Source organism: Pleurodeles waltl, chromosome 7 (genome assembly GCF_031143425.1).
Source record: "Pleurodeles waltl isolate 20211129_DDA chromosome 7, aPleWal1.hap1.20221129, whole genome shotgun sequence".
NCBI lineage: Eukaryota > Metazoa > Chordata > Amphibia > Caudata > Salamandridae > Pleurodeles > Pleurodeles waltl.
The window spans coordinates 995640370-995664769 of NC_090446.1; the positions used below are offsets into that span (position 1 = coordinate 995640370).

At 45.6% G+C, this 24400-nt stretch overlaps 1 protein-coding gene across 1 annotated transcript; it reads right to left on the minus strand.

Annotated features, from left to right (window-relative positions):
• Positions 1–1497: 1497 nt before the first annotated feature.
• SSTR2 (somatostatin receptor 2) lies at positions 1498–19868 on the minus strand. Its single transcript, XM_069199825.1, has 2 exons — positions 19517–19868; positions 1498–7651 (listed from the first exon to the last, which is right to left on the minus strand). The coding sequence occupies exon 2, from the start codon at positions 7600–7602 to the stop codon at positions 6445–6447; it is 1158 nt and encodes a 385-aa protein (XP_069055926.1). The 5' UTR covers positions 7603–7651; positions 19517–19868; the 3' UTR covers positions 1498–6444.
• Between the last annotated feature and the right edge of the window lie 4532 nt (positions 19869–24400).

Consider the following 24400-nt stretch of genomic DNA (forward strand, 5'->3'; position numbering starts at 1 on the left):
CACTTTGTAGCTCAGCATGGATGTCACGGTGATAATCCTATGCTTAAAATCTCTGCTAGAAAAATAGCCATTTGAGGTGAGCAGAGGTAGAGTGTTGGTGGTGTTGTAGGGTGCTCCATAGAAATGGTCTTGTGTGTGTGTGTGTATATATATATATAGTATATATAAAAATGTATAGTATATATATATATATATTTATATATATATATATATATATATATATATATATATATATATATATATATGTATATATATATATATATATATATATATATATATATATATATATATATTATGTAATGTATACACCTATCTAAATCGCCAAGAGTGTCTCTGATGAAGATATCCTAAACCAGGAGTGGTATGTAGATCTCACCAGAACCCCAAGATGGCAATAAAGGACAACAGGACACGTTATCTGTTACACTTTTTACATCTTTATTTTGGTAGCTGTTGGCTTGAAAAGGGTGTGAAATAGATTACTGTACAATTTGGCTATCAATATGATGTCATGTGCATGAAACTATTGAAAATATTTCATGGTGTCCCATGAAGCATGGGTTTTTATGCAGTGCATTTTGTGCAGCAAAAGTGCCGGACGAGTAATATTTTTTGCATGTTTATTTTTGGGGCAGTTAGCTTCAAGAGGATTATTCAAATGTAATGGCTTTTTGGGCTCTTATCGAAGATAGTGATTGAAATACTGGACTAAGCTTATACTTTTAACAGTTACATATAATTGCAGAATTTCAGTGTTTTCTTTAATTTCTATACATTACGTTTTTTATTATTTAAAGACCTACATAACTCAACTTTGACCTTTGTTTTTTAGTGAATTTCTAAGGTTTGTTCAAAGTAAGTCAAAATCTTACTACCTTGCTTATAACTCCACTTTAGCCTACTTTATTCCATTGCATTTCAATGGATATTTTAATGTAAAGTGATATCTTCTTATGATACATCTACGAGCAACTTCTCTTCACCCTCAGAACTCCTCCTCACATTCACAGAGGACCTCCCGCTGCAGCATGAGGGGCTGAGCTGGCTCCCACAGGACTCCAACAAGCAAAAAATATATATATTTTCCTAATTTTCACCCCTCCAAAAGTGCTAGGGATGCCCTTACCATCCTCCTTCTATGTGTTTTGAATTTACTTACAAGACTCTGGAACTAAATCCGGCAGTCTTTTAATGGTGGCCGCAACATCTCTCCTTACGTTGCAGTCAGTTAAACATAGTAGTGGGACAGGTCTCAGCCTGGTGGGCCCAGACAATCAAAAAGGCTTTTTTGATCTTTTTTCCCGTGGGACTCCTGCAGGCATTCTGTGAGAGTCCCGCGGTGCAAGGTATCACTATTTTTTCAACCTTAATTTCGCTAAAATGTCTGTAGAGATTTACACCAAATTGCAAAAAGTACTCCTTCTGAGTAAAGATCTAGCTTTCTGCTGAATTGGGTTTAATTCTGTTCAGCGTTTTTTTCTATATCATTTTCAAATTTTCCTTATGGAAATTGCATGGGACAAAATAATTTTGGAACCTACCTTTTTAGCAATCACAGATCACCCCGAAACGTTCACTATGAAACTAAAAAAAAACACTGAAATTCACTATTTATGTTAAGTGAATTAATTATAAATTGTGCCATGAAGAAACTATAATTTTCTCTACTTATACACTCACAGATTATATCACTCATGACTTGTTCAATGACAGCATTGATAACATCAAATATAACGTTTGAAATTAAATAATTCATAACAACATGGTGGGTTGCAGTTCTTCATGGTGTGAGTTATATTTACTTCAGTTAACTATAATTGATGACTTTCAGTGTTTTTCTTGTAGTTTAAAATGTTATGTTGTAACCAACATATTCACCTAGCTATAACCTCGCTTTAACCTTTGTTTTTTTCAGTGAATTTCTAAGGTTTTTTCAGTATAAAAATATTACTATCATGACTAACAATAATGTCATAATACCCTTTGTTTTTTCAGTGAAAAACAAATATATTTACATATAGATATATTATATGATTGGGTGCTTTTATTGCACAAAGTGATATGGGATATATATCACAGTTTCACAGTTCCCTCTGAAATTCTGATTTCATCATCATGATGACAGTCACCAAACCACTCAACAAAGCTCTAACATTGTCAGGACTACAAGGATTATGCAGTGTGGCGAATCAAATTATGCAACAATGTTTTCTTAATCATGCACCCAAAAACTTAAATGATGTGGCATTTTCTTTGTGGGTATTCATTTCATCCATTTTTACTAGAAATAATTTTTGGGAAATATGCAAATTTTGTGCATTATGTGGTGTATTCTGTGGATAATATGGTAACTCCATAATCGTGCGTTAAACGCTGCTATCACAAACATTCTAACTTCAAAAAGTGTCTGTTGTTAGCTGCACTTTGGAGAAAATAGTCTTTTCATGTTAACTACCCCAAAATATGCATGTAAAATACATAGCAGCTACCATGTGTAATATGATCCAAGAGTGCCATCCTAGGGTTCTGGAGACAATTACAAACTACTTAGTCTTTAACCTTGAGATTTATGATATCACCAGGACAATATTACACAGTTATCTGTAATACTGTGCTCCAGCTTGGAGAGGACCTGGCTTGGCAGTTCGGGATGGACTGTTCCTGTTGGAGCAGGACTAAGACTGATTTGATTATGACTGGGTCTAATCTGAGGTGGCATAAACATCAAAAGACCAGTGGGTTTGAATGGCCATTGCTTTGACAAATTGCAAACATTCCCCTATCACCTTTTGTGTGCCTGATGTAACACCCTAAGAAGTCAGGGACATGCCCAGACATGTGTCCCTTGCTCATAGTGCTACTGGAACCAAGCTGCACCTGATGGACAAACCACAATCAGGGCAAAAGCAGTCTTTGGTTGCCTGTTTTCTGCGTCAAAGAGGATTGGGCTAAGCCTTTCAGGCTCGACTATTCCTGTTGGAACAGGACCAAGACTGATTTACATATAACTGGGTCTAATCTGAGATGGCATGCACAAGGGACCTTGCCAATAGAATTAAGCACTCTGCCAACTCCTCCAGAGAGGTTTACCATATAGTATACTTGTTTCTGAGCCATGACACGCTAGAGAGGGACCCTACTGTCGCGAGTGGGCGATGAGAAGCCTTAGCAACTCACTTCCTGGGTACGGTGAAGGATATCTATGAGGCCCTTTCAGAGTGAGCAGATGACATAGGAAATAGAAACAACAGGCCAAGAGTCATGAACAATAATGCAATATTTCCTAGATTTCCACCACTGACCGAAGAGGAGGTGAGAGCTGTGGCAACCTCAGTGAAGTTGGGCTCACCGCTGGACCCTGCCCAATTGACATTCTAGGGAGGGGAGGCAGCGTGATGTCTCACACTTTGACAGACGTGTACAATCTGTCTTTAGAAAAGTACAGTGTTCCACAGGAATGGAAACACACCATTATCCATCTGCTACTAAAAAAATTCATCCTTGATTCTGAGCTGATAGAGAATTACAAACCTATCTCGCTTCTGCCTGGAGTCAGTAAGATCATAGAAAAAATAATTAATAAGCATATTTCAGATTATCTGGAAAGTAATTAAATTCTTCATCCTACCCAGGTAGGTTTCTGGGGGGGATGCAGTACAGAGACTGCCCTTTTAAAAGCAACAGAAGATTGGAGAATGACTGTGGACCAGGGTGGGAAGTAGCACTGATCCTTTTAGATCTCAGCACCACATTTGACATGGTCTCCTACTCGGTTCTTCTGGAGAGACTTAAAGAGGTAGGCATCACAGGGAGGTCACGCAGATGGATAGCATCATTCTTGGAAAACTGGAGCTTCCAGGTCAGTGAAGGACCTTTCCTCTCGTTCTGTCATCAACTGAAGTGTGGAGTCCCACAGGGCTCGTCTTGAGCCTCACGTTGTTTAATATCTATGCCCGCCCTTTAACAGAGGTCATCTGTTCTTTTGGCTTCAAGATGGTATCCTATGCGGATGACACGCATCTGCCAGTCACGCTGTTGCCAGATGCAGTGTCCACTTCCGTAAGCTTAAATGGATGCCTGGAGAAGATATCTGAGTGGATGAAAGACAGCTGTCTCAAGCTGAATGGAGAGAAAACTGAGGTACTGGTACTAGGGAATCCATTACTTTGGGATCAAATCACCTGGCCATCATCATGAGGAGAAACGCCAGCCCCTAAAGCAGAAGTGAAAAGCCTAGGGATAATTCTGGATGCTCTGGTGTCCATGGCCTCATAAGCAAAAAAGGGGGCTGGGAGCTGCTTTGGCCTTCTGATGGCACTGAGAAAGGTACTAAAGCGCCCAATGGAATCATGCAGGGTGGTGATTCAAGAATTGATCCTTTCCCTCTTGGATTATGGCAACGCTCTTTATTTAGGAAGCCCGAAGGATGTAATAAAAAAAGCTTCAAATCAGCCAAAATGCTGCTGCTGCTCGGGTGTTGCTAGGAATTCCGAGGACACAGTCTGCAGGGGAGGCGCTCAAAATGCTTCACTGACTTCCTATAAAAGGTAGAGTAAAATTCAAAGCATTATGTATCAGACATAAAGCTAAGTATAAGGCTGGGCCATCCGTTCTGCCGTGTCTGGCCACCCTCCACTGTACTAACGGGGACTTAAGATGAAACAATTTGAAACTGCTGGTTGTTCCCAGAATTTATAGAGCCGGGAGTGGAGATCGTGTGTATACTTATCTCGCTCTTAAGCTCTGGAGCACGCTGTCTTTAAGCCTCAGAAGGGAGGTTAATGTTTTGACTTTTAGAAAAAAAAGTAAAGACAGTTCTTTTCTCCGAACCCGCTATGTTTAACTTTGTCTATCGATCACCCTCCTTTTCTGACAGCCCTGGGAAAGCTGTATCTCGGGTAGCTATACGCTTTATGAAAATGAAGAATAAAATAGAAGTGGGAGATGAATATGATGTTAATGTGAGAGCTGAAAATGATATCTAAGGGGGAGAGAAATGTATGCTTTATGATGAGAGTAAGTCAAATTATGTCGAATATGAGAGTACAAATTGTGGAATTTAGGAGCACTAATTTTAGTGTTGTGTAAGAAAGGCAAAATAAAGACATTTAAAAAAAGCAGAAAACATGTTGTGAGAAGTAACAAAATATACTTCACCTGGGAGAGCCGAACATGATTTCAAGTAGTATAAATAAAATACATTATTTTAGCAGAGGCAACGTTATAGCGCTTGGAAGTGGGAATTTGATGTAAGCCTGTCGACGATCTCTCAGTACTGAACAGTCTTTGATTGCATTTATGCACTCTTTCCTTTTGAAGGTTAGTTCTTGCATTGTTAATGATGTCACAACTGGTGCACCTTCCCAGCTGCCCTTGGTAGCATGGTCCTAGCTCCCTGTCACTGTGCCCATTTTCTGATTGACCTTAAAATGGGCTTGTTTCAGAGATTGTGATGTAGCCCACTTATCAGTAATTGGTAAATGCACTCATCTGGGATGGATTAGTTAGTAGTCCAGAGTACGTATATTATATGATTTGTCACTTGACTCCTCACTGGCACATTAATTATATCCTTCTTTGCGAGAAACCACTAAGCACAAAGTACGTTAAACTATGCCTCTCCCACATGTGGAGGTGTTTGTGTTTACTGCATGTGTATGGTAAAGCAGTAGCTTGCAGTTAATCATTTATACTTCTTCGTCATCTTTGATTCACTATATTGTCCTTGCTCTGAATGATATGTTGCCCAGATCCTGCACCCTATCACACAGCCACTTCTCTGCGAGCACAAAATACACTTACAGTACTGAGTCTTACAACAGGGAGGTAACGGCAAAATCAAGAATCAAGAAAACACTGCCCAAAAAGGATCTATACATTGAAAGGCCAGCCTTCATATCAGGTATAGTTGCTTACTGCGACTTCCAAAACAATCCATCATTTTTCACTAGTTCCTGCAAATCCTGCCAGTTCCCAGCTCTCCACTGGGGACTACTGCCACCAGATGAGAAGGGTGGATGTTTATGAACGACGTGGGACAAACTGACATCGAAGAGACTGGTGAGTACATCATGCTAAGGATGAACCTGTGGTTTCATGAGTGTCGAGTCTGAAGAAATTGCAGATGGGAGGGCCCTATATGTCTAGATATCCATCAAATAAATACAAATAACAATAGAGATAAAAGCAAGGCTTCCCATCCCATGACCTCCCCAAATGTTGGTTTTTAGTTAGGGTTGATACACCTTAGACTACTTTTCCAGATGAACAGTGCCCGCCATGTTGTCAGGGACATGCAAACTCTGATGATCCCTTCCCACATGGGTTTACATTTAGGTCCTGGTCCAGACGCCCTTAGTGATGGACTTGTCTTGAGCCAGACAGTATTGCACCTTCCCAACACCAGGCACATGGGTGGGTCCCAGAAGAGGCCTTCCCTGATAGTCAGATGCTGGTCTGGAGATCCCCATTCAGCAAAGTCCTCTGGGTCTCAGTGGTCTCATTCAGCCGAGACTTGTCCTGCTTGCTGTCGCTGCGATCCCCGTCATCCATCCCACTTACCCTGGAGAGGCAGAGGACATTCTGGAAGCTCTTCTTGAAGTTGTCTGACAAGAAGGCATAAAGGATAGGATTGGCACAGCTGTTGGCATAGGTTAGGATCACCACGAAATCCCACATACCCTTCAGGGCAGGCGTAGGCTCAATCATCACAGAGACGGAGGACACGTTGAAAATGTAGAATGGAAGCCAGCAAAAGATGAACACGGCCACCACAATGGAGACCATCCTGGTCACCTTCTTCTCTGATTTTTTCCTCTTCGATGACCCCACTCTTATTCCAGAAGACTTGACCTTGATGATGATGAAAAGGTAGCAGAGGCAAATAATACTGAGAGGCACCAGAAAGCCCAGGATAAAGGTGTAGATGATGAAGCCTGTGTACCAAGCCATTGATTCACCTGGCCAGATTATAGTGCAGCTGCTGTTCCCATGATGTTTTTGAATACCAGCATAAATCATGATAGGCATGATCACCAGGAGGGAAATTCCCCAGACTGCAATGTTCACCATTTTGGCAGTCCTGGGTCGTCGCCATTTAGCAGACTTAATAGGGTGGACAACAGCCAGGTATCTGTCCATGCTCATGACTGTCAAACAGAAGATACTGGTAAACTGGTTTATGCCATCCACAGTCATCACAACTCGGCAAATAGCCTTGCCGAAAGGCCAGTGGACCAGAGCCACTTGCATGGCCAAGAAGGGCAGGCCCAGCATGAAGAGTTCATCGGCAATGGCCAGATTGAGGATGTAGATGTTAGTGATTGTCTTCATCTTGGCATACCTCAGGATGACATAGATGACCAGGGTATTGCCGCATAGGCCGATGATGCACACCACAAAGTAGATGAAGGTAAGTATAGCGTTACTGGTCCGATCAAAGTGATTCTTTGTGTTGTTTCGTGAAACATTGATGGGCAGCACCTCAGTAGAAAAATTGTCATATGGTGCTGGTGATGCCAGCCAGAATTCCGTGCCATTTGCCAGGTCAGAGTAGTCTAGTGCCATGGTGCCACTTATCCTGGCAGTGTAGGAGGTTACCATAAGCAAGTGGACAGGCCCATTGGTCGGTACACTTTTTGGAGCATGGAATCTAAAAAAAGGAAATCAATGGCAGGATAGAAAATTGTTTTAGTTTATATACTGAAGAGACACATCAAAGAAGAAGCATAAGATTAAAATAGAAAACAAACATTTTCAAAAATCATGGAGATGAATCAATTTTTGACCATTTTCTTTCCTTTATGAATAGTTCTTTGACCTGGTCACACCAACAAGTATAAATGCCATGCACCCTGACATTAAGATGCCCGCCACCACACGCCTGAAGAAGCGCCTCACAAAGCTTTTTTAAATGGAATTATATTTTAAAAATTGGCTCTTTTTATTCTAGCAGTGTCAGCATTTAGAAAAGAGGTAACGATTTCGTGTAAAACGTGCCAAAAATGTTTTTCTGAAAAGTGAGATTTCGTATTTCTCATGTTTTGATATTGCCAGCTGCAATACCTTGCAGTCTTGTTATTTCTCATTCTTGCATCTTGAAGGCACCCTGACATTAATAAACTTAGAAAAACTGTAATACTGAGGCCGAGGCAGAACATCCATCCGATCTTGTTTTCGTTCTGCAAGGTGATTTCAGTTCTGACAGGAGCAGTTAATTTCAGTGTCTCTGTATAAAATAGCTCCCTTCATTGCCAAATGCTAATGTGTGCTTTTTAGACCCCAATTTTCTTTTGTTGCATTTAGACAGTGTTTCTTTTTTAGATTGGTGAGGGCCCGGCAAGTTCTCCGAAAATAAACTTTGCTAAAACCATGACAAGCCCAAACATGCGTTTGCAAAGCCAAAAGGCTTGCAGCCAACACCGGACCTACTGGCTTTGTCAGTGCGTGTTAGATTTGGCATTGCCCAAGACCTTTTAAATTTACTAACATTTTATGTACATAATATACTTACTTAGAAGGACTTTTAGACAGCCCTCTTCACACATTGGCCTTTTATTGTGTCATTCATATTTTTCTTCTGCCCACTACACCTTACACTGTGGGGCACGGATCAGCCCACAGCCCACATCAGCCATTGGCTAATTTCACTGTGAGTAACAGCTTTCTGCCCTTTAACACGGAGTACATCTGCACAAAATCGCACCTTAATATTGAAATGTGTGCTTTTTAAGACCAAATCATTTTTGTTCTTTTAGAACCTGTTCTTTTCTGATTTGTGATGGCCTGCTTGCTTCCAAACAGTAAAAACATCAAGGATTGACAGACCCAGAGGTCTAGCGGCCAATGCCAGACTTATTGGCTTTGTCAATGCTCTCTCTTCATAGGTTTCATGTTTCTTACCAGCCTTGATACTTCAGAGAGCTGTTGAACATGTTCATGTGGGACAGACAGCTCTTGAATTTGGCTAAGGTATATACAAATGGTGAATAAACACATCATACCACCTTAGCAGTTTTAGGCTCAATGGATATATTGTACGGGTACTTAAAACAGACATGCCCTGGAGCAAATAGATAGTGTGGAGAGCTTGGGTACAAGGACAGTCTGCAACAGGATCTTGGGTGGCACTAGAAGTAGGGTGCACGTCTTATGGCACATAGGCAGAGTGCAGAGCTTGAGGCACACTGAGGAAGAGTGTGGTGGGTTTGTGAAAGCTGGGGCATTTGGAGTTTGTGGTATATAAAGAAATTATGCAGGTTTTGGAGATGTAGGCACATGTATGACCTCGGAATACTGGGCCAACCCTTGTGAGGTGGCTTGAAGCACTTGACAAAGTCTAATGAACGCGATTTACATTTGACAAACAGTGTGTGGATGCTGAATATGTGGATGGAGTACAGGATGCTCAGATGAATGTAGGGCACGTTTACTGATAAAGACAGTGTGGGTAGGCTGGTGCACGTTAACAGGCAAGATTGGGTAGATTGGAGAGATGAAGAGTGTGGAAAGATTTGGGGGCATGGATAATCAGGGGCATACTAATGACCTCATGTGCTTCTGTTGCATCACTTTTTGTGATGCAATGGTGGTGCATTCCTTGCAACACTTTGTGTGGCTTTGAATGAACTCTTAGATATGGAGTAAGGCAAGGCAATGCAAAGCGCTATGTTGCCTTACTCTGCCTAAGGGAGGTGTTCCATTGATGTTGCAGTGGGTGTTCCCATGCAACACCCACGGATTTTGACATATCCCCAGATTTTTCAACCCTTGTTAACCTAAGGATGCGCCAAAACCTTACACCTCTCCAGGGATAGTATAACAAGGAGAAATATCTTTATTTCTCCTGTTTTTCCCCTCTTTCTGTGTGTTCTGCATTCAAGCCTCCCAGTATTGTTTTTGTGCAGAAAGGTGCCCCTTCCTGCCCAAAAACAAACCTGCATGCAATGCAGACACCCTTGCTGCGTGGTGCAAGGATGCCTCCATTGGTGCTAGGCTGCCCATTGTGCACCAGTACAGGAGAAAAGGACAGAAATGTGCAGTATTTCCTAAAGGCACATTCCTGTCCTTTCCAAGTGACGCGGTGCAGTGCAGCAAAGTGACCAGCTGTGCTGCACTGCACCAATTTTTTGTAAATGTGGTGATCACTGTGGAGAGATTTGGGCACAAGTACATACAGTGTGAGGAGATTAGACACATGGAAATAACATGTGAGGAGGCTGGACACATGGACATACAGTGTTGAGGGGTGGGACACATGGACATAGAGTGTTGGGGAAGGTGGACATGTGTAGATGCAGTTTAAAGAGTGTTGATACATGGACAGCAGTGTAGTGAAATGTAGGCACATGGACATACACTGCAGAGACCTTTGGGCACAATAACATACAGTCTGAGAACCATTGATATATGGCAAATAGTGTAAGGAGCTTGGGCACATTAACAGACTGTGTGAGAAGTTTGGGCAGATAGACGGAGGGTGATGAGACTGGGGCATATGGGCAGTGTGAGGAGCTTGGACACATGAACAGACAGGTGAGGGAGTCTGGTGCCCAGGGGCAGACAAGGAGAGTATATAGGGAACATAGCGGACACAGGTAGGGCACTTCTTGGGGAAGAGGTGTGTGTGGCATCTGTCAAAACAGTAAGAAGTAGGTGACTTGGCTAGAATCTAAGGAGCTTCCTACACATGTGGAAACATTTGACCTTTGGGATATGGGTCGTGAGTACTAGTGCACATAGTGAGAGGAGTGTGGTACCTATATCCCATTAGTAGAGCATGTGAGAATATCAGGGCACTGGGACAGGGTGCATGAGAAGCTTAGGCATGCTAATAGACAGTGACAGGAAATTGTGGTGCAGGAAAAGAAAGGGTGAGTGGGTGGAAGAATATGGACAGTCAGTGTGAGAAAGTTAAAATATGTAGGAAATCATAACAGGGAGAAGCGCTCTGCCAGTGACAGGAGCATCCGAGTACCACATGGTTTACAGTGAGTGAAAAGATTTGGTTACATTGTCAGGATTTTATTTTATTTATTTCTTTTTGCAATTTTATATAGCGCAGACATGACCCGAAGCTGTCAGATCGCTTTACAGCACACAGAAGACAGGGTTACAGCGGGTTGCATTAATAGTAGTTAAACCTGGACGTTTACATCAGTGTATGTATACAGGGGTTACCACAAGAGACAGTTACAACAAAAGGGCAGAGGACATGAACAGTTAAACAAAGTAAGATCAGGGCACATTGTAAATAAGCCTGGTTGAGGGTAAATTAACCAAAATGTCTGACAAATAGGAGGAACTTGAGGTCCTTTTTGAAGGTTGCTATGCAGCTGGTTAGACGGAGTGAGGGAGGCAGAGAGTGCAAGATTCTAGTGGTGCTGCCAGAGAAGGATTGATTTGTGTATTGTTCTCACCTTAAGGTGAGGGATTTCAAGAGCAGGGATTGGGCATTTTAGGAACCCCTATTTGCTCCAGAGATTTTTAGTTTCTTGTTTAGATAGGAGGGTGAGGAGGAGTGCAGCACTCTGTTGATAAAGCAAGCAATCTTGAATTGGGCCTGCCCTTCAATGGGGAGCCATTGGAGGGTTAGCAGGACAGGAAAAATGTGGTCACATTTTTTGAGACTTAAGACAAAGCGTGCTGCAACATGTGTGTTCCTCTTAGTGGGCCTGGATAGACTTTGGAAATGCCAAAGAGAAGGGCAATTCCATAGTCTAGTCTAGAGAGAACAAGAGACTGCACTACTGTTTTGAGGTCTTGTTCTCAAATCAGTTGTCTGATGTCCCACAGCTGCCTAACTTGGTGTTGTGCGCTGTTGGCCATGGCTCCTATGTGGCTGTGAAGATGGAAACAATTGTCCAGGGTGATGCTGAGTGATCTGATATTCATGACACTGGCAGGGCAGCCTACGAAGGCAAAAAAAGTTGGCCATACATTCTTATATAGGTGTTTTTACTTTCTGAGGTGAGAGAAAAAAATCTGTTTTAGTAGGGTTGAGTTTTGAAAGGTGGTTGCACCTACAGTTTTGAATCTTTAAGAGTGTATTTGAAAGCAGGGTAATGTCCTCCGGGAATGAGATTCTCAAGTAAATTTGGTTATCGTAGGTGTAGAGGTAGAAGACAATCCCAGAGTTTCTGAGAATCATGCATAGTGGTACTAGGTAGACGTTGAAGAGGGTTGAGGAGAGAGGCAAACCTTTTTGAAGAAACCGTGGTGATTACTGACTCGTCTCAAGGCAGAGTTGCCCATTTACACAATTTGAGAGTGGTTGGATAGGTAAGAGGAAATCCAGTTGACCATTCCACCACATCCCACGCACAGTGCAAGACTACGGAGGAGGTCATGATAGTTGACAATGTCGAATGCAACAGATAAATCTACGAGTACCAGGAGGCATGAGTTGCCAGAGTTGAGTTTTCTAAAGGAGTCATCGACTATTTGGAGGATTGCAGTTTCCACACTGCGACCCTGGCAGAAACCTGATTGAAGAGTGTCTAAGAGGATATTTGTTTAGGATGAGAAGCTTGGGAGGTATAAGCACAGAGCAGATGAGAATCATGCTAGGGCACACAGACAGCCAGAGTGAGAGGGTTGCAACACATTGACAGTGCCAGGACCCTGGGAGTGCATGCACAGACCAGAGCAAGGTGAGAGGGATGGAACTAGTGGACAGTTCCGGGAGCTTGGTACTTTGTTCACAGACTGGCACAGGGTGAAAAAACTGAAACACATGGACAGTGCCAGCAGCTTGGGAGTGCATGCACAGACCGGCACAGGATGAAAGGATTGAAACACAAGGACAGTGCCAGTAGCCTGGGGATGCATGTACAGACCCGGGCAGAGGTAGAGGAATGAAACACGTGGACAGTGCCATGAGCTTGGGACTGCATGCACATACTGGGACTGTATGCACCTACTTGGACAGTGTGAGAGGGTTAATACATGTTGACAGTGCCAGGAGCTAGTGACTGCATGCAAAGACATTGTGAAGATGATGGGGGCACACAATCGGTCAAGGTAAGAAGGCTGAAACAGGAGGACAGTACTACCAAATTGGGAGTACATGCATACACCAGGACAGAATGAGAGGAGTGGAACACATGGACGGTACCAGGAGCTTGGCAGTGCCTACACTGATCAGAACAGAGGAGAGGGATGGAACACATGAACAGTGCCAGGAGCTTTGGATTGCATGCACAGATTTTGTGAAGGTTATGGAGGCACACAGTCAGGTTGAGATGGTAGAATCATGTGGACAGTGCCAGGAGCTTGGGAGTGAATGCACAGACCGGGAAAGAGTGAGACGGTTGAAATGTGTGGACAGTGCCAGGAGCTTGGGAGTGCGTGCACATACCGGCACAGGGCGAGAGGATTGAAACATATGGAGAGTTTCAGGAGCTTGGGAGTGCATGCACAGACCCGGGCAGAGGGAGGGGCATGGATCATGTGGTCAGTGCCAGGAACTTGGGAATGCATCCACAGACCAGGACAGAGTGAGAGGGTTGAATCATGTGGACAATGCCAGGAGCTGGAGAGTTTGTGCACAGACCGGGACAGAGCGAGAGAGCTAAAACACATGGACAGTGCCATGAGCTTGGAATAGTGAGAGGGTTGGCACATATGGACATTAACAGGAGATTGGGAGTGCATGCACAGATCACGATGGAGTGAGAGGGTTGACACATGTGGACATTAACAGGAGTTTGGAGTGCATGCACAGACTAGGACAGAGTGAGAGGGATGGAACACATGGACAGTGCCAGGAGTTTGGGAGTACATGCACAGATTGAAACAAGGTGAGAGGGTTGGTGCACATCACCACTGCCAGGAGAATGGCAGTGCAGGCACAGACGAATGCAGAATAAGAAGGATGGCACAGAGCGGGACAAAGTGAGAGGGTTGATACATGTCAACAGTGCCAAGATCTTGGGATTGTATGAAAGACTTTGTGAAGATGATGGGGACACACAATCGGTCAGGGTAAGAAGGCTGAAACACGAGGACAGTGCTAGAAAGTTGGGAGTACGTGCATACCCCGGGACAGCGTGAGAGGAGTGAAACACAAGGACAGTACCAGGAGCTTGGCAGTGCCTACACTGATCAGAACAGAGTGAGAGTGCCAGGAGCTTGGGAGTGTATAAACAGACCGGGCCAGAGTGAGAGGGTTGAAACACGTGGACAGTGCCAGGAGCTTGGGAGGGTATGCACAGACCGGGACAGAGTGAGAGGGTTGAAACACGTGGACAGTGCCAGGAGCTTGGGAGGGTATGCACAGACCGGGACAGAGTGAGAGGGTTGAAACGCGTGGACATTGCCAGGAGCTTGGGAGGGTATGCACAGACCGGGACAGAGTGAGAGGGTTGAAACGCGTGGACATTGCCAGGAGCTTGGGAGTGCATGCACAGACTTTGTGAAGGTTATGGAGGCACACAATCAGTCAGGTTGAGAAGGTTGAAACACGTGGACAGTGCCAGTAGGTTGGGAGAGTGGGAGGGTTGAAATGTGTAGACAGTGCTAGGAGCTTGGGAGTGCCTGCACAGACTGGCACAGGGTGAGAGGATTGAAACACATGGACAGTGCCAGAAGACCAGTAATGCATGCACAGACCTGGACAGAGTGAGAGGGTTGAAACACGTGGACAGTGCCAGGAGCTTGGGAGGGTATGCACAGACCGGGACAGAGTGAGAGGGTTGAAACACGTGGACAGTGCCAGGAGCTTGGAAGGGTATGCACAGACCGGGACAGAGTGAGAGGGTTGAAACACGTGGACAGTGCCAGGAGCTTGGGAGGGTATGCACAGACCGGGACAGAGTGAGAGGGTTGAAACACGTGGACAGTGCCAGGAGCTTGGGAGGGTATGCACAGACCGGGACAGAGTGAGAGGGTTGAAACGCGTGGACATTGCCAGGAGCTTGGGAGTGCATGCACAGACTTTGTGAAGGTTATGGAGGCACACAATCAGTCAGGTTGAGAAGGTTGAAACACGTGGACAGTGCCAGTAGGTTGGGAGAGTGGGAGGGTTGAAATGTGTAGACAGTGCTAGGAGCTTGGGAGTGCCTGCACAGACTGGCACAGGGTGAGAGGATTGAAACACATGGACAGTGCCAGGAGACCAGTAATGCATGCACAGACCTGGACAGAGTGAGAGGGTTGAAACACGTGGACAGTGCCAGGAGCTTGGGAGGGTATGCACAGACCGGGACAGAGTGAGAGGGTTGAAACACGTGGACAGTGCCAGGAGCTTGGGAGGGTATGCACAGACCGGGACAGAGTGAGAGGGTTGAAACACGTGGACAGTGCCAGGAGCTTGGGAGGGTATGCACAGACCGGGACAGAGTGAGAGGGTTGAAACACGTGGACAGTGCCAGGAGCTTGGGAGGGTATGCACAGACCGGGACAGAGTGAGAGGGTTGAAACACGTGGACAGTGCCAGGAGCTTGGGAGGGTATGCACAGACCGGGACAGAGTGAGAGGGTTGAAACGCGTGGACATTGCCAGGAGCTTGGGAGTGCATGCACAGACTTTGTGAAGGTTATGGAGGCACACAATCAGTCAGGTTGAGAAGGTTGAAACACGTGGACAGTGCCAGTAGGTTGGGAGAGTGGGAGGGTTGAAATGTGTAGACAGTGCTAGGAGCTTGGGAGTGCCTGCACAGACTGGCACAGGGTGAGAGGATTGAAACACATGGACAGTGCCAGGAGACCAGTAATGCATGCACAGACCTGGACAGAGTGAGAGGACTGAAACTTGTAGACAGTGCCAGGAGCTTGGTGGTGCATGCACAAACCAGGACAGAGTGAGAGGGTGGAAACACATGTACACACTGGGACAGGGTGGGAGGGTTGAAAGATGTCGACAGTGCCAGGAAATTGTGATTGCATGCACGGACTTTGTAAAGATGATGGAGGCAGACAATCAGTCAGGGTAAGAAGGTTGAAAAACGTAGTCAGTGCCAGGACCTTGGCAGTGCATGCACAGACTGGGACAGAGTGAAAGGGCTGAAACACATGGACAGTGCCAGAAGCTTGAGAATGCATGCACAGACCAGGGCAGAGTGAGAGGGATGAAACACGTGGAGGGTGCCAGGAGTCTGGGAGAGTGAGAGGGTTGAAACACGAGGACAGTGCCAGGATGTTGGGAGTCCATGTACAGCTCGGGGCAGAGTGAGAGCACTCAAACACTTGGCCAGTGCCTGGAGCTTTTGAGTGCCTGCGCAGACTGGAACAGGGTGAGAGGGGTTGATACACGTCGACAGTGCTAGTAGCTCGGGACTGGATGACCAGAATTTGTGAAGATTATGGGGGCACACAGTCAAGGTGAGAACATTGAAACAAGCGGTCAGTGCCAGAGGCTTCAGAGTGCATGCACAGACTGTGACAGGGGGAGGGTTGAAACAAGTGGTCAGTGCCAGGAGCTTGGGAGTGCATGCACAGGCTCAGACAGAGTGAGAGGGTGGAAACACGTGGACAGTGCCAGGAGTTTGGGAGAGGGTTGAAACAGGTGGACAGTGCCAGGAGTTTGGGAGAGTGAGAGGGTTGAAACACGTGGACGGTGCCAGGAGCTTGGGAATGCGTGCACAGACAAGAACAGGGTGAGAGGGTTAAACCACGCGGACAGTGCCAGGCGCTTGGAAATGCGTGCACAGCCGAGAACAGGGTGAGGGGGTTGGAGCACGTGGACAGTGCCAGACGCCTGGAGTGCATGCACAGACCAGAACAGGGTGAGAAAGCTGATACATGGTAAAGATGTTGGGGCACACAGTCAGTCAGGGAGAGAAGGTTTGGGAGTGCATGCACAGACCGGGACAGGGTGAGGGGGTTGAAGCACGTGGGCATTGCCAGGACGTTGGGAATGCATGCACGGAGCTTAGAGCTTACACCAGTATGAGGAGATAGGATATACGCGCAAACAGTATTACATGATTCCGATGCCCTTCATGGCCAGAACTCTGCATCACCGACCTTGTATTTCACAGTTTGCATTGTAAGAAATGTTTTGTTGCTTGTTACTTCTATACATTATTTCATGAGGAATATCGCGGTGACACTATTAGTTGGTAAAAAAAGGATACGATATTTAAAAGCATTATAGTATACCAAGGCATAAAGGAACGGGACTACATAGCATGGCATAACGTCATGTCAGGTTGCATAGCGCGGCATCACAATATAACATTCCATAGCTTTGTCTCCGAGAAACCTGTGTTCGAGTGGGGTGCCTGGACAGATGCCCCACAGCCAACAAATGCCATCAACGGGAGCCCCTGTTAAACGCCAGTGTGAACCGCTAGGTAACGGCCTGGACGTCGCACAGTCTCACACAATAACACTCCATTCATTTCTCTCCCAGACATATCGGAATTTGACAGACAGTTCTTTTCTCTTTGAGATACACGACTATACTGAAACCACCTCACAAGGGCTACAAAATATAAGATTTGCATAAAATTCAAAAGTGAAATGTGTGAGAAAATGATATGATTTTTAAAGACGTGCCATTTTATTTTGAGAGAGACATAATGTCAGAAATTAAGTATGTTGGGGTTGATGTGTAGAGGGAGCGAGCATGACGAGGAATCCAGCAGACACACTGTAGCAGAGGCAAGACATGGATAATTCCAAATTTTGAGCGATGTCACGGGCAATTTGAAAGAGATGTGGGTTAAATTCGCCATTTGCATAAATTGCTTCCCTGCTTATCTTTCACCTCCACTAAGATAACAGCGATATGTGTGTCGGTGTTATTAGTACAAAACGCAATCTGAACTGTCTTTTCGCATTCTAGCAACCGGCGTCTATTCCCGCGCTCATTTTTATCGACATCGGGAGGATGAAATGTCATGTTTGTCCGACTGGTTATGCAACCTATGACTCGTGTCACGGAGCAACCACTGCGGCACGCACAGAACCCACGAGACTATCTTCGACGCATGGACATGGTTTTCGCCACCGTAACAACCACTACGTAATTACGCAATGGGGAGTGTGTCTCTTCTACTTTGGGGGATGGTTTAATGCCTTCCTGCTACCCATGTACTACAGGAAACTAGTATTCAGTCATCCGCTGCACTAGCCTCCCATGGTGTTTGTTGTTCATTCATGCATTCAACGCGGTTGGGCTCCGAGGACCATCGAAGGTGGAGGCTGCACATGGTAATTGGCAACGAAACCTGGCAGCCAAATGGCAGTCCCCTGTCCGCCTCAATGGCGGGTTTCAGCCCCCAGTCTACATTAATGACGGTGTCCACCCCCCAAACCCACCCAGCCACCGCACAACCGGCTCTGCTTTGTGAGTGTGCGCCACAGCCTACCTTGAAGACACCCCCTCATTCTCATCCATAAATTTGACTCGCCAGGGCCCACCTTGAAGACACCCCCTCAATCTCACCCATGAGTTTTACTCGCCGCTGGCTTCAATGGCAAGTCCGCTCGAGCCCGCTCCGGTGACTCGCACCGCGTCCGAGTCCCCTGCTTACTCTCATGCGTAGGCTGAGCACCGGACCACCCTGGAGACCAGCCCGGGGCCCTCAATGAAGAGTGTATGTACTAACGACAAAGTGAACGTAGCAGGTTAACGCCAGCCCAAACCAGCGAGAGCGAGCCCCGGGCACCGCCAACGCGAAGACGGGATCCACTCTGCACTCTAACAGGTGTTTCTTCATCTGAAAGCTTATCATCCGCACAAAGAGATGGCAAGTGTGAACGCCTGCACTTAAAGATGCATGAGCAAGTGCGCTGGACCTTGATCTGACCCCATTATTGTGGCTTCTCACGACATGGGTGTGGGACTGCTCAGTGGGTTATGTTCTGCTGCAGAGATATGGTTGCAGGTTTGATCTCTAGAAGGTCTTTGAAACCAGTAACATCCACGGCTCTAGCTGACTTGTAAAGACATAATCGGGCAGGACAAAACTCGACCTGGCATTGGATATTATGAACTGTAAATTTATATGGGCCAGATGTACCAAAGGGTTTTTCCCATTCTGTGTCAATGGGAAAATGTGTTCGTACATATGGCCCTATATGACTTACTCGGGCACCTGCTCCCTGAACCTGGCTTCCACAATTCAGCAAATTGTGTCATCCTGGCGAAAGGACTGCCTCGTTTGTCTTATATTTAGAAAGTGACAGCGATCAGAAAACACTAGCCGCCACTTGTATCCGTTATAACCATCTACAAAGGAACTTTGGCCATTTCAGCGTCTAACCTTGAGTCGGTTCATTTTAACACTTGATAACAATGCGCTTGGAAGCGAAGGGTTCCCATTCAAGGCAGCACTTGGATGTTAATTCTAATGGGTGTGTCTTGCACCGATACCAGGGAAACCCGAAATTAAATCATGCCCTCTTGTTGCCCACATCATGGTATCTTGAATTCGCCACGTTACCTCCCTGTGCTATTTGTGCCAAACTGGCACACCATATTGGGGTGAGCGCAAGAATTATGCAACCTATTAAACATGCAATTTACTCTGACGAGAATTCCCAGCACTATTATTATCTCATTTACTCACCCCTAAGTCCTGGTGCCATGGGTATGAGCAGCGTCGGGTGAAAAAAAGAGCCACTCAAGCTGAGGGTATCTCTCAGCGGCCACACCAACGCCAATTGCACCTCTTCTGGCCGTGGCAACGATCAAACGAGGCAATCCTACAAGAAGTTTTCACCTGTAGCCACCGAAGCACTTTTGGAGATTCGTGAGAAATTGACACAAACACGCAGCCCTGGTGAGCGCACTTGTTGGCAGTGGATACCTCTTCCTTGCGCAGGATCTGGCCCCGAAATCGAGTGGCCGCGAGGTCTGTAAGGTAGACGCTGGAGAGTCGACTAGGAGGTGCGCGCCACGAGCCGCCTCTCAGAGCATCTAAGCAACCAAAGGACTTCAGTATAGAGCCTGCAGCGGCAGTAGCTCCCCCTCGTCACACGCAGATGGAGCTGCAGACTAGGGAGACGAAGCTTCCAGATGCGCAGATCACACACGCCTGTCGCCCACAGAGCGCAGCTGAGAAGCATGAAGTGAGCACCATCTACATGCGTGCTCGCCCGTGTATACTTTATACTTATACTAGATACTTTCTTTTTTACATACACATAACATATTTTTTGCGATAGCATGCACAATTGGGAAATATAACTACTTCTGTTCTATGCTGCAATTCACTGAGGTGTACTGGGAACATCACAAATCATAGACATGAAAGAAAAGTGCTTAAGCGTTCACAGTGCTTTGAATTGAAACATATATGGGGACTAGTTAGAGTACCTGTTTGCTCCTGAGGAGTGCTGGCACTCTTTTGCTAAACGTATTGCTGAAGTGATGAGGAATGCAGGTACTCTCCTTTCAAATTAAAGAAGTGCAAGTAGCACCAGCCAGTAACTGCTCATTTAAAGCGCTATGTGTTCATGGAGATGTGATATAGACATGTTGCCCCTCTGTAGAGTTGGTAAGTCCAGAGAAAGACTGCCTTGTGCATCACTTATACATTTACCTTCGTTTGATGAACCCTAAAGACATTTTAAAAATAGTTCATGTAGGTAAAATTGTTTCTGGAAAGTTCCATGCAGGGGTGGAGCAGTAGCAGAGGCCCTGAAAGTCGTGTTTCGAATTTCAAATCCCACAGGAGAGTTTTGTCATATAAAGGGGCAAACGCTGTTGGATGGAATAACAAGAAGACAAAGGTCATTTGCTTCTGAAAACCTTTTGTGATTTGATCTCCACTTTGATTTTGGAAAAATACAAATTAAAATTTTCAACTAAAAGCTGTATTTTAGCCCTGACTGTTTTTTCAGCAATGTTTATTTTTACACGTTTACAATTTTGTTTGTGCTCATTTTACGCTGGTGTGAAACTTAATTTGTTTTTTTGTTCATCTTTTAAAGTACCCCCGTTTGAACCTTTAATGTCATAATATCCCAATGGTACTGCTGTTTAACTAGCTGCTATACACATATTTTCTGAGGAAAGCCTTGCTGCTTTAGCCAATTTACAGACAGTGAGCCCCGGATTCCATACAATCTGTGGGTCAGATTAGTTATGCCCTGTGGGGGCCCAGCTACAGCTCACATCAAGACTCTGTCCTGTTTCCCCCAGGCTCACAATTCTAGTTCCCCACAGTTTCCAACTGAAGCAAACAATGCGCAGAGTCCTCAGCCCACCAAGTGAAGGGTGAAGATAGAAGCCAAGAAGGACCTGGAAAGTGCTTCGTGCAGCGGGCTCTACCACCCAGCACCACGAGCAAACTGTGACTAGATATTAAAACTAGTTGGCAGCAGGTCGTTTTTAACAAATGAAGCCATGGATGCTCTTGAAGCACTCGGTACTACCATAGCAGCAAACTGCAAAACTACAAGGTGCCTCGAGCTGGGAACACTGCATCCCTTAAAGATGCCTTGCCAGTGGGTCAGAGACTGGCAAGGATCCAAGCTAGCAAATATCACTAAAAAACAATCACAGACATTGCAAAGAGCACACAACTGCTGCTATGAGAAGTGACACTGCTGCCTGCTTTCAAGTCAGTAGAAACAAATGCAAGCTCCTGTTCGGAGAGTTAGCCATTGGCGTTACATTGGCAAGTGCAAGGACTCCGGTGTGTTTCACTTCTGTGTGCTCTTAAGATAGGTGCATAAGAAAATGGATTGGAAATGAGGCATGCAGAATGAAGCTTGTATTAACAAACCTGCCCAGTAAGCGCAAATTCCACCTAACTCTCAAGGAGCGCTGTCAGTGTTTCAGTCAATCTGTTTACACTTGGGAAAATGGAAGATGATTCTTTTGTTTGAGATCAGAAACATCAGCCGAGACGGAGAGTTGAACCCTTTCCACACTGTTGTGAAGTTTGGTGCCTAGCCTATTCACCCACTCAACCTTCCTGAAGAGGAAGTGCCACATCCAACCCTGGCCATAGATGCCATCCTCTGTGGCCTAGGCCACCTGGGGGCTCCAATAAGCCCCTTCTAAACTCTTCCTGCAGGAGGAGAGAGCTCCACTGCACCACCCATTTGGCCACCATTTCCAAACCTCAACCCACAGCAAATGTGCACTGTTTTCTGCGCAGGCTGTTCTGCACTGTACAAGCTTGCCATGCCCCTGCAGGCTCTCCCAGGGTGCAGGCTGGCTACGATCAGACTGGCAAAGCTGCCAGCAGGTATTCCATCCCTGCTCATGTAACGTCAGGGCTTGGCCAGCATGTGATGGGCCTCTAGGCTCAAATGATTCCTGCTGGTGCTTATGCGAACTTCAGAGAGGGTAGGAGAGCCGATGTTTGTCTCTCACAGGTTACTACTTGGCCCTCAGACATCAGCCAAGTGAGAACCCACAAACACTCAAGGTTGAAACCACGAGGTTCTTAGCCACTAGAAAGGGATTAGAGGATCCCCAAAGGGTCAGTTATGGTCCTTACAAACAGTTGTAGGGGGAGCACACCAATCCATTTAGCCCCAGTGCACCCAGAAAAGTATAGGTGATCTGCACTTGTTCACAGTGAGTTGTTCGGTTGAGGCCACAAGCCAGTAAAAAATATTGAGCACACTGGTCACCAGGAACAGGCCGGGGTGCCAGATGACCTATGTGCACTAGTTCTTCACAGACTGAGGTCCTTGAAGCATGACAAATCACTGCATTGTGTGCCTCACCACGAACAGGCCAGGCTAGAAGTGGGAAGTATAGAACCATGGTGACCTAAGATGCACACAAGGCATTGGACACCCCACAACCCACTGGGGTAGGCCCCTGGGCCGACTGCCTAATTTAGTCCAAAGCTCAATGTTATGTTGATTCAGAAATATGCCTCAGATAGACCTGGTTTCATAGGAGCCAGAGTGTTCTGTGGTGAATAGAGAAGGCAGGTGCACCGTTACTCAATGTGAATGAGATCACAATGACACTTCAACGAGATTGAATGCATTTTCATTGCCTTGTTTATCTCTTGCACCTGAGAGGTTATTGGACAGAACTGACAGCGTGTCTCAGGATAGGAGGGCATAGACGAACCTTCAAAGAGAAGGACCTCCATGTTGCGGGTTTCGCCTCAGGCTTTGGTTCCTCTGAGCCCCCCGCCACACATTGCTGAAAGATGTTTGAGGAAGATCAGGGCCTACTCAACCACTACACCCAAAGTGCACCCCTTCAACTGGTATACCTTTGACTGGTCTGTCTCCAAAGCCAATCTGCGTTTCCAATGCCTGCTAATCTGCTTGCCTCATTCTCTAGTGTGGCAACAGGAAAGGAAGGGGTTTGCTGCCCTTTGTCTCTTGCTCACTGAGTTACCTGTAAATGGAGACAACAGACAGCCTCTCCTTCAGCAACTGCCTGAAGGAGGTCGTTCAGCAAACTTGTCTTCTTTACAGAGGGAATGTCTATGTGGATGATACCAGTACTGTCTCAAAAAGGAGAACTGGCTCCTCAAACTGTGTGACCCCCCCAGACAGGTAACAAAAAGTGACAGTGTTCTATCATCCTCCTGCATAAGGCCAGCACTTTGGCTGCATCTCTACACATCCATGCTGCATTATAGTTAGCAGCTCACAACTCCTTGGGAAAGGAGGAGCAAAGTTCATGCACTTTTGGGATCACACAGTGGTACTTTCTGCATTCATTAGATGCTGCTCCCAAGATCTCTGCACGCTCTAGATCTAGGGTGCCTCCAATCTGTGCCCACATACCTGGGTGCTCCATGCATGATGTGTGGACACTACAAATCCAGATTCCACTTGACCACGCTTGACATGTTTGGGGACTACTCTGACTACTACAACTGAAAGTTGCAAGTGGTCTGGAGCTGCCAAATGTTGATAATATCTCTATTTTCTTCTACCTGGATGTTCCTACTTGCTTCCACATTTAGCGCTCAATGTGAGCAAAGCCTTCTGCCAAGAGATTCTGCTCCAGCTGTCTTGCCTGCTTCTGCCTACTTACCAGCCTCCGTGATTCTCAGCCTTGCCAAGCGCTGCATCAGCCTCGTACTCCTCCGAAGCGTATCTTGCCAAGAATTTGTATCTGCTCCAAATTCTTCTTCTGCATGTAGCTTTTCTTACTTCAGCCATTTTTCTGCTTCGCCTGTGCAGAGTTATTCCTAGCACAGGCTCTCTGTTCAAATCTTTGTCATTCTAGGAGTGACCTTGGAACTCTGTGCTGCTACAGCGCTAAAGGCGAAATCACAAGTATGTCGGACTGCAAAGGCTATACAATTATCTTTTTTCTGACTGTACCTATTTTGTTCTATTGCACATTTTATTCTATAGAAAGCACCAGTTCATACACGTATTTTGTCAATACTACACTGATTGTTGCACGTTCCCCCATTTCCTGAACCGTTTGCTTATGAATTATGTGGTTTAATGTTCGGTGCACAGGTACATGTGGGAAATGCATTCTTAAAAGTTTGTGAATGCGCGGAAAT

What these genes read in the sequence shown, in the direction of transcription:
- SSTR2 (XM_069199825.1), bottom strand. Translation starts at nt 7,602, where the DNA reads ATGGTAACCTCCTACACTGCCAGGATAAGTGGCACCATGGCACTAGAC.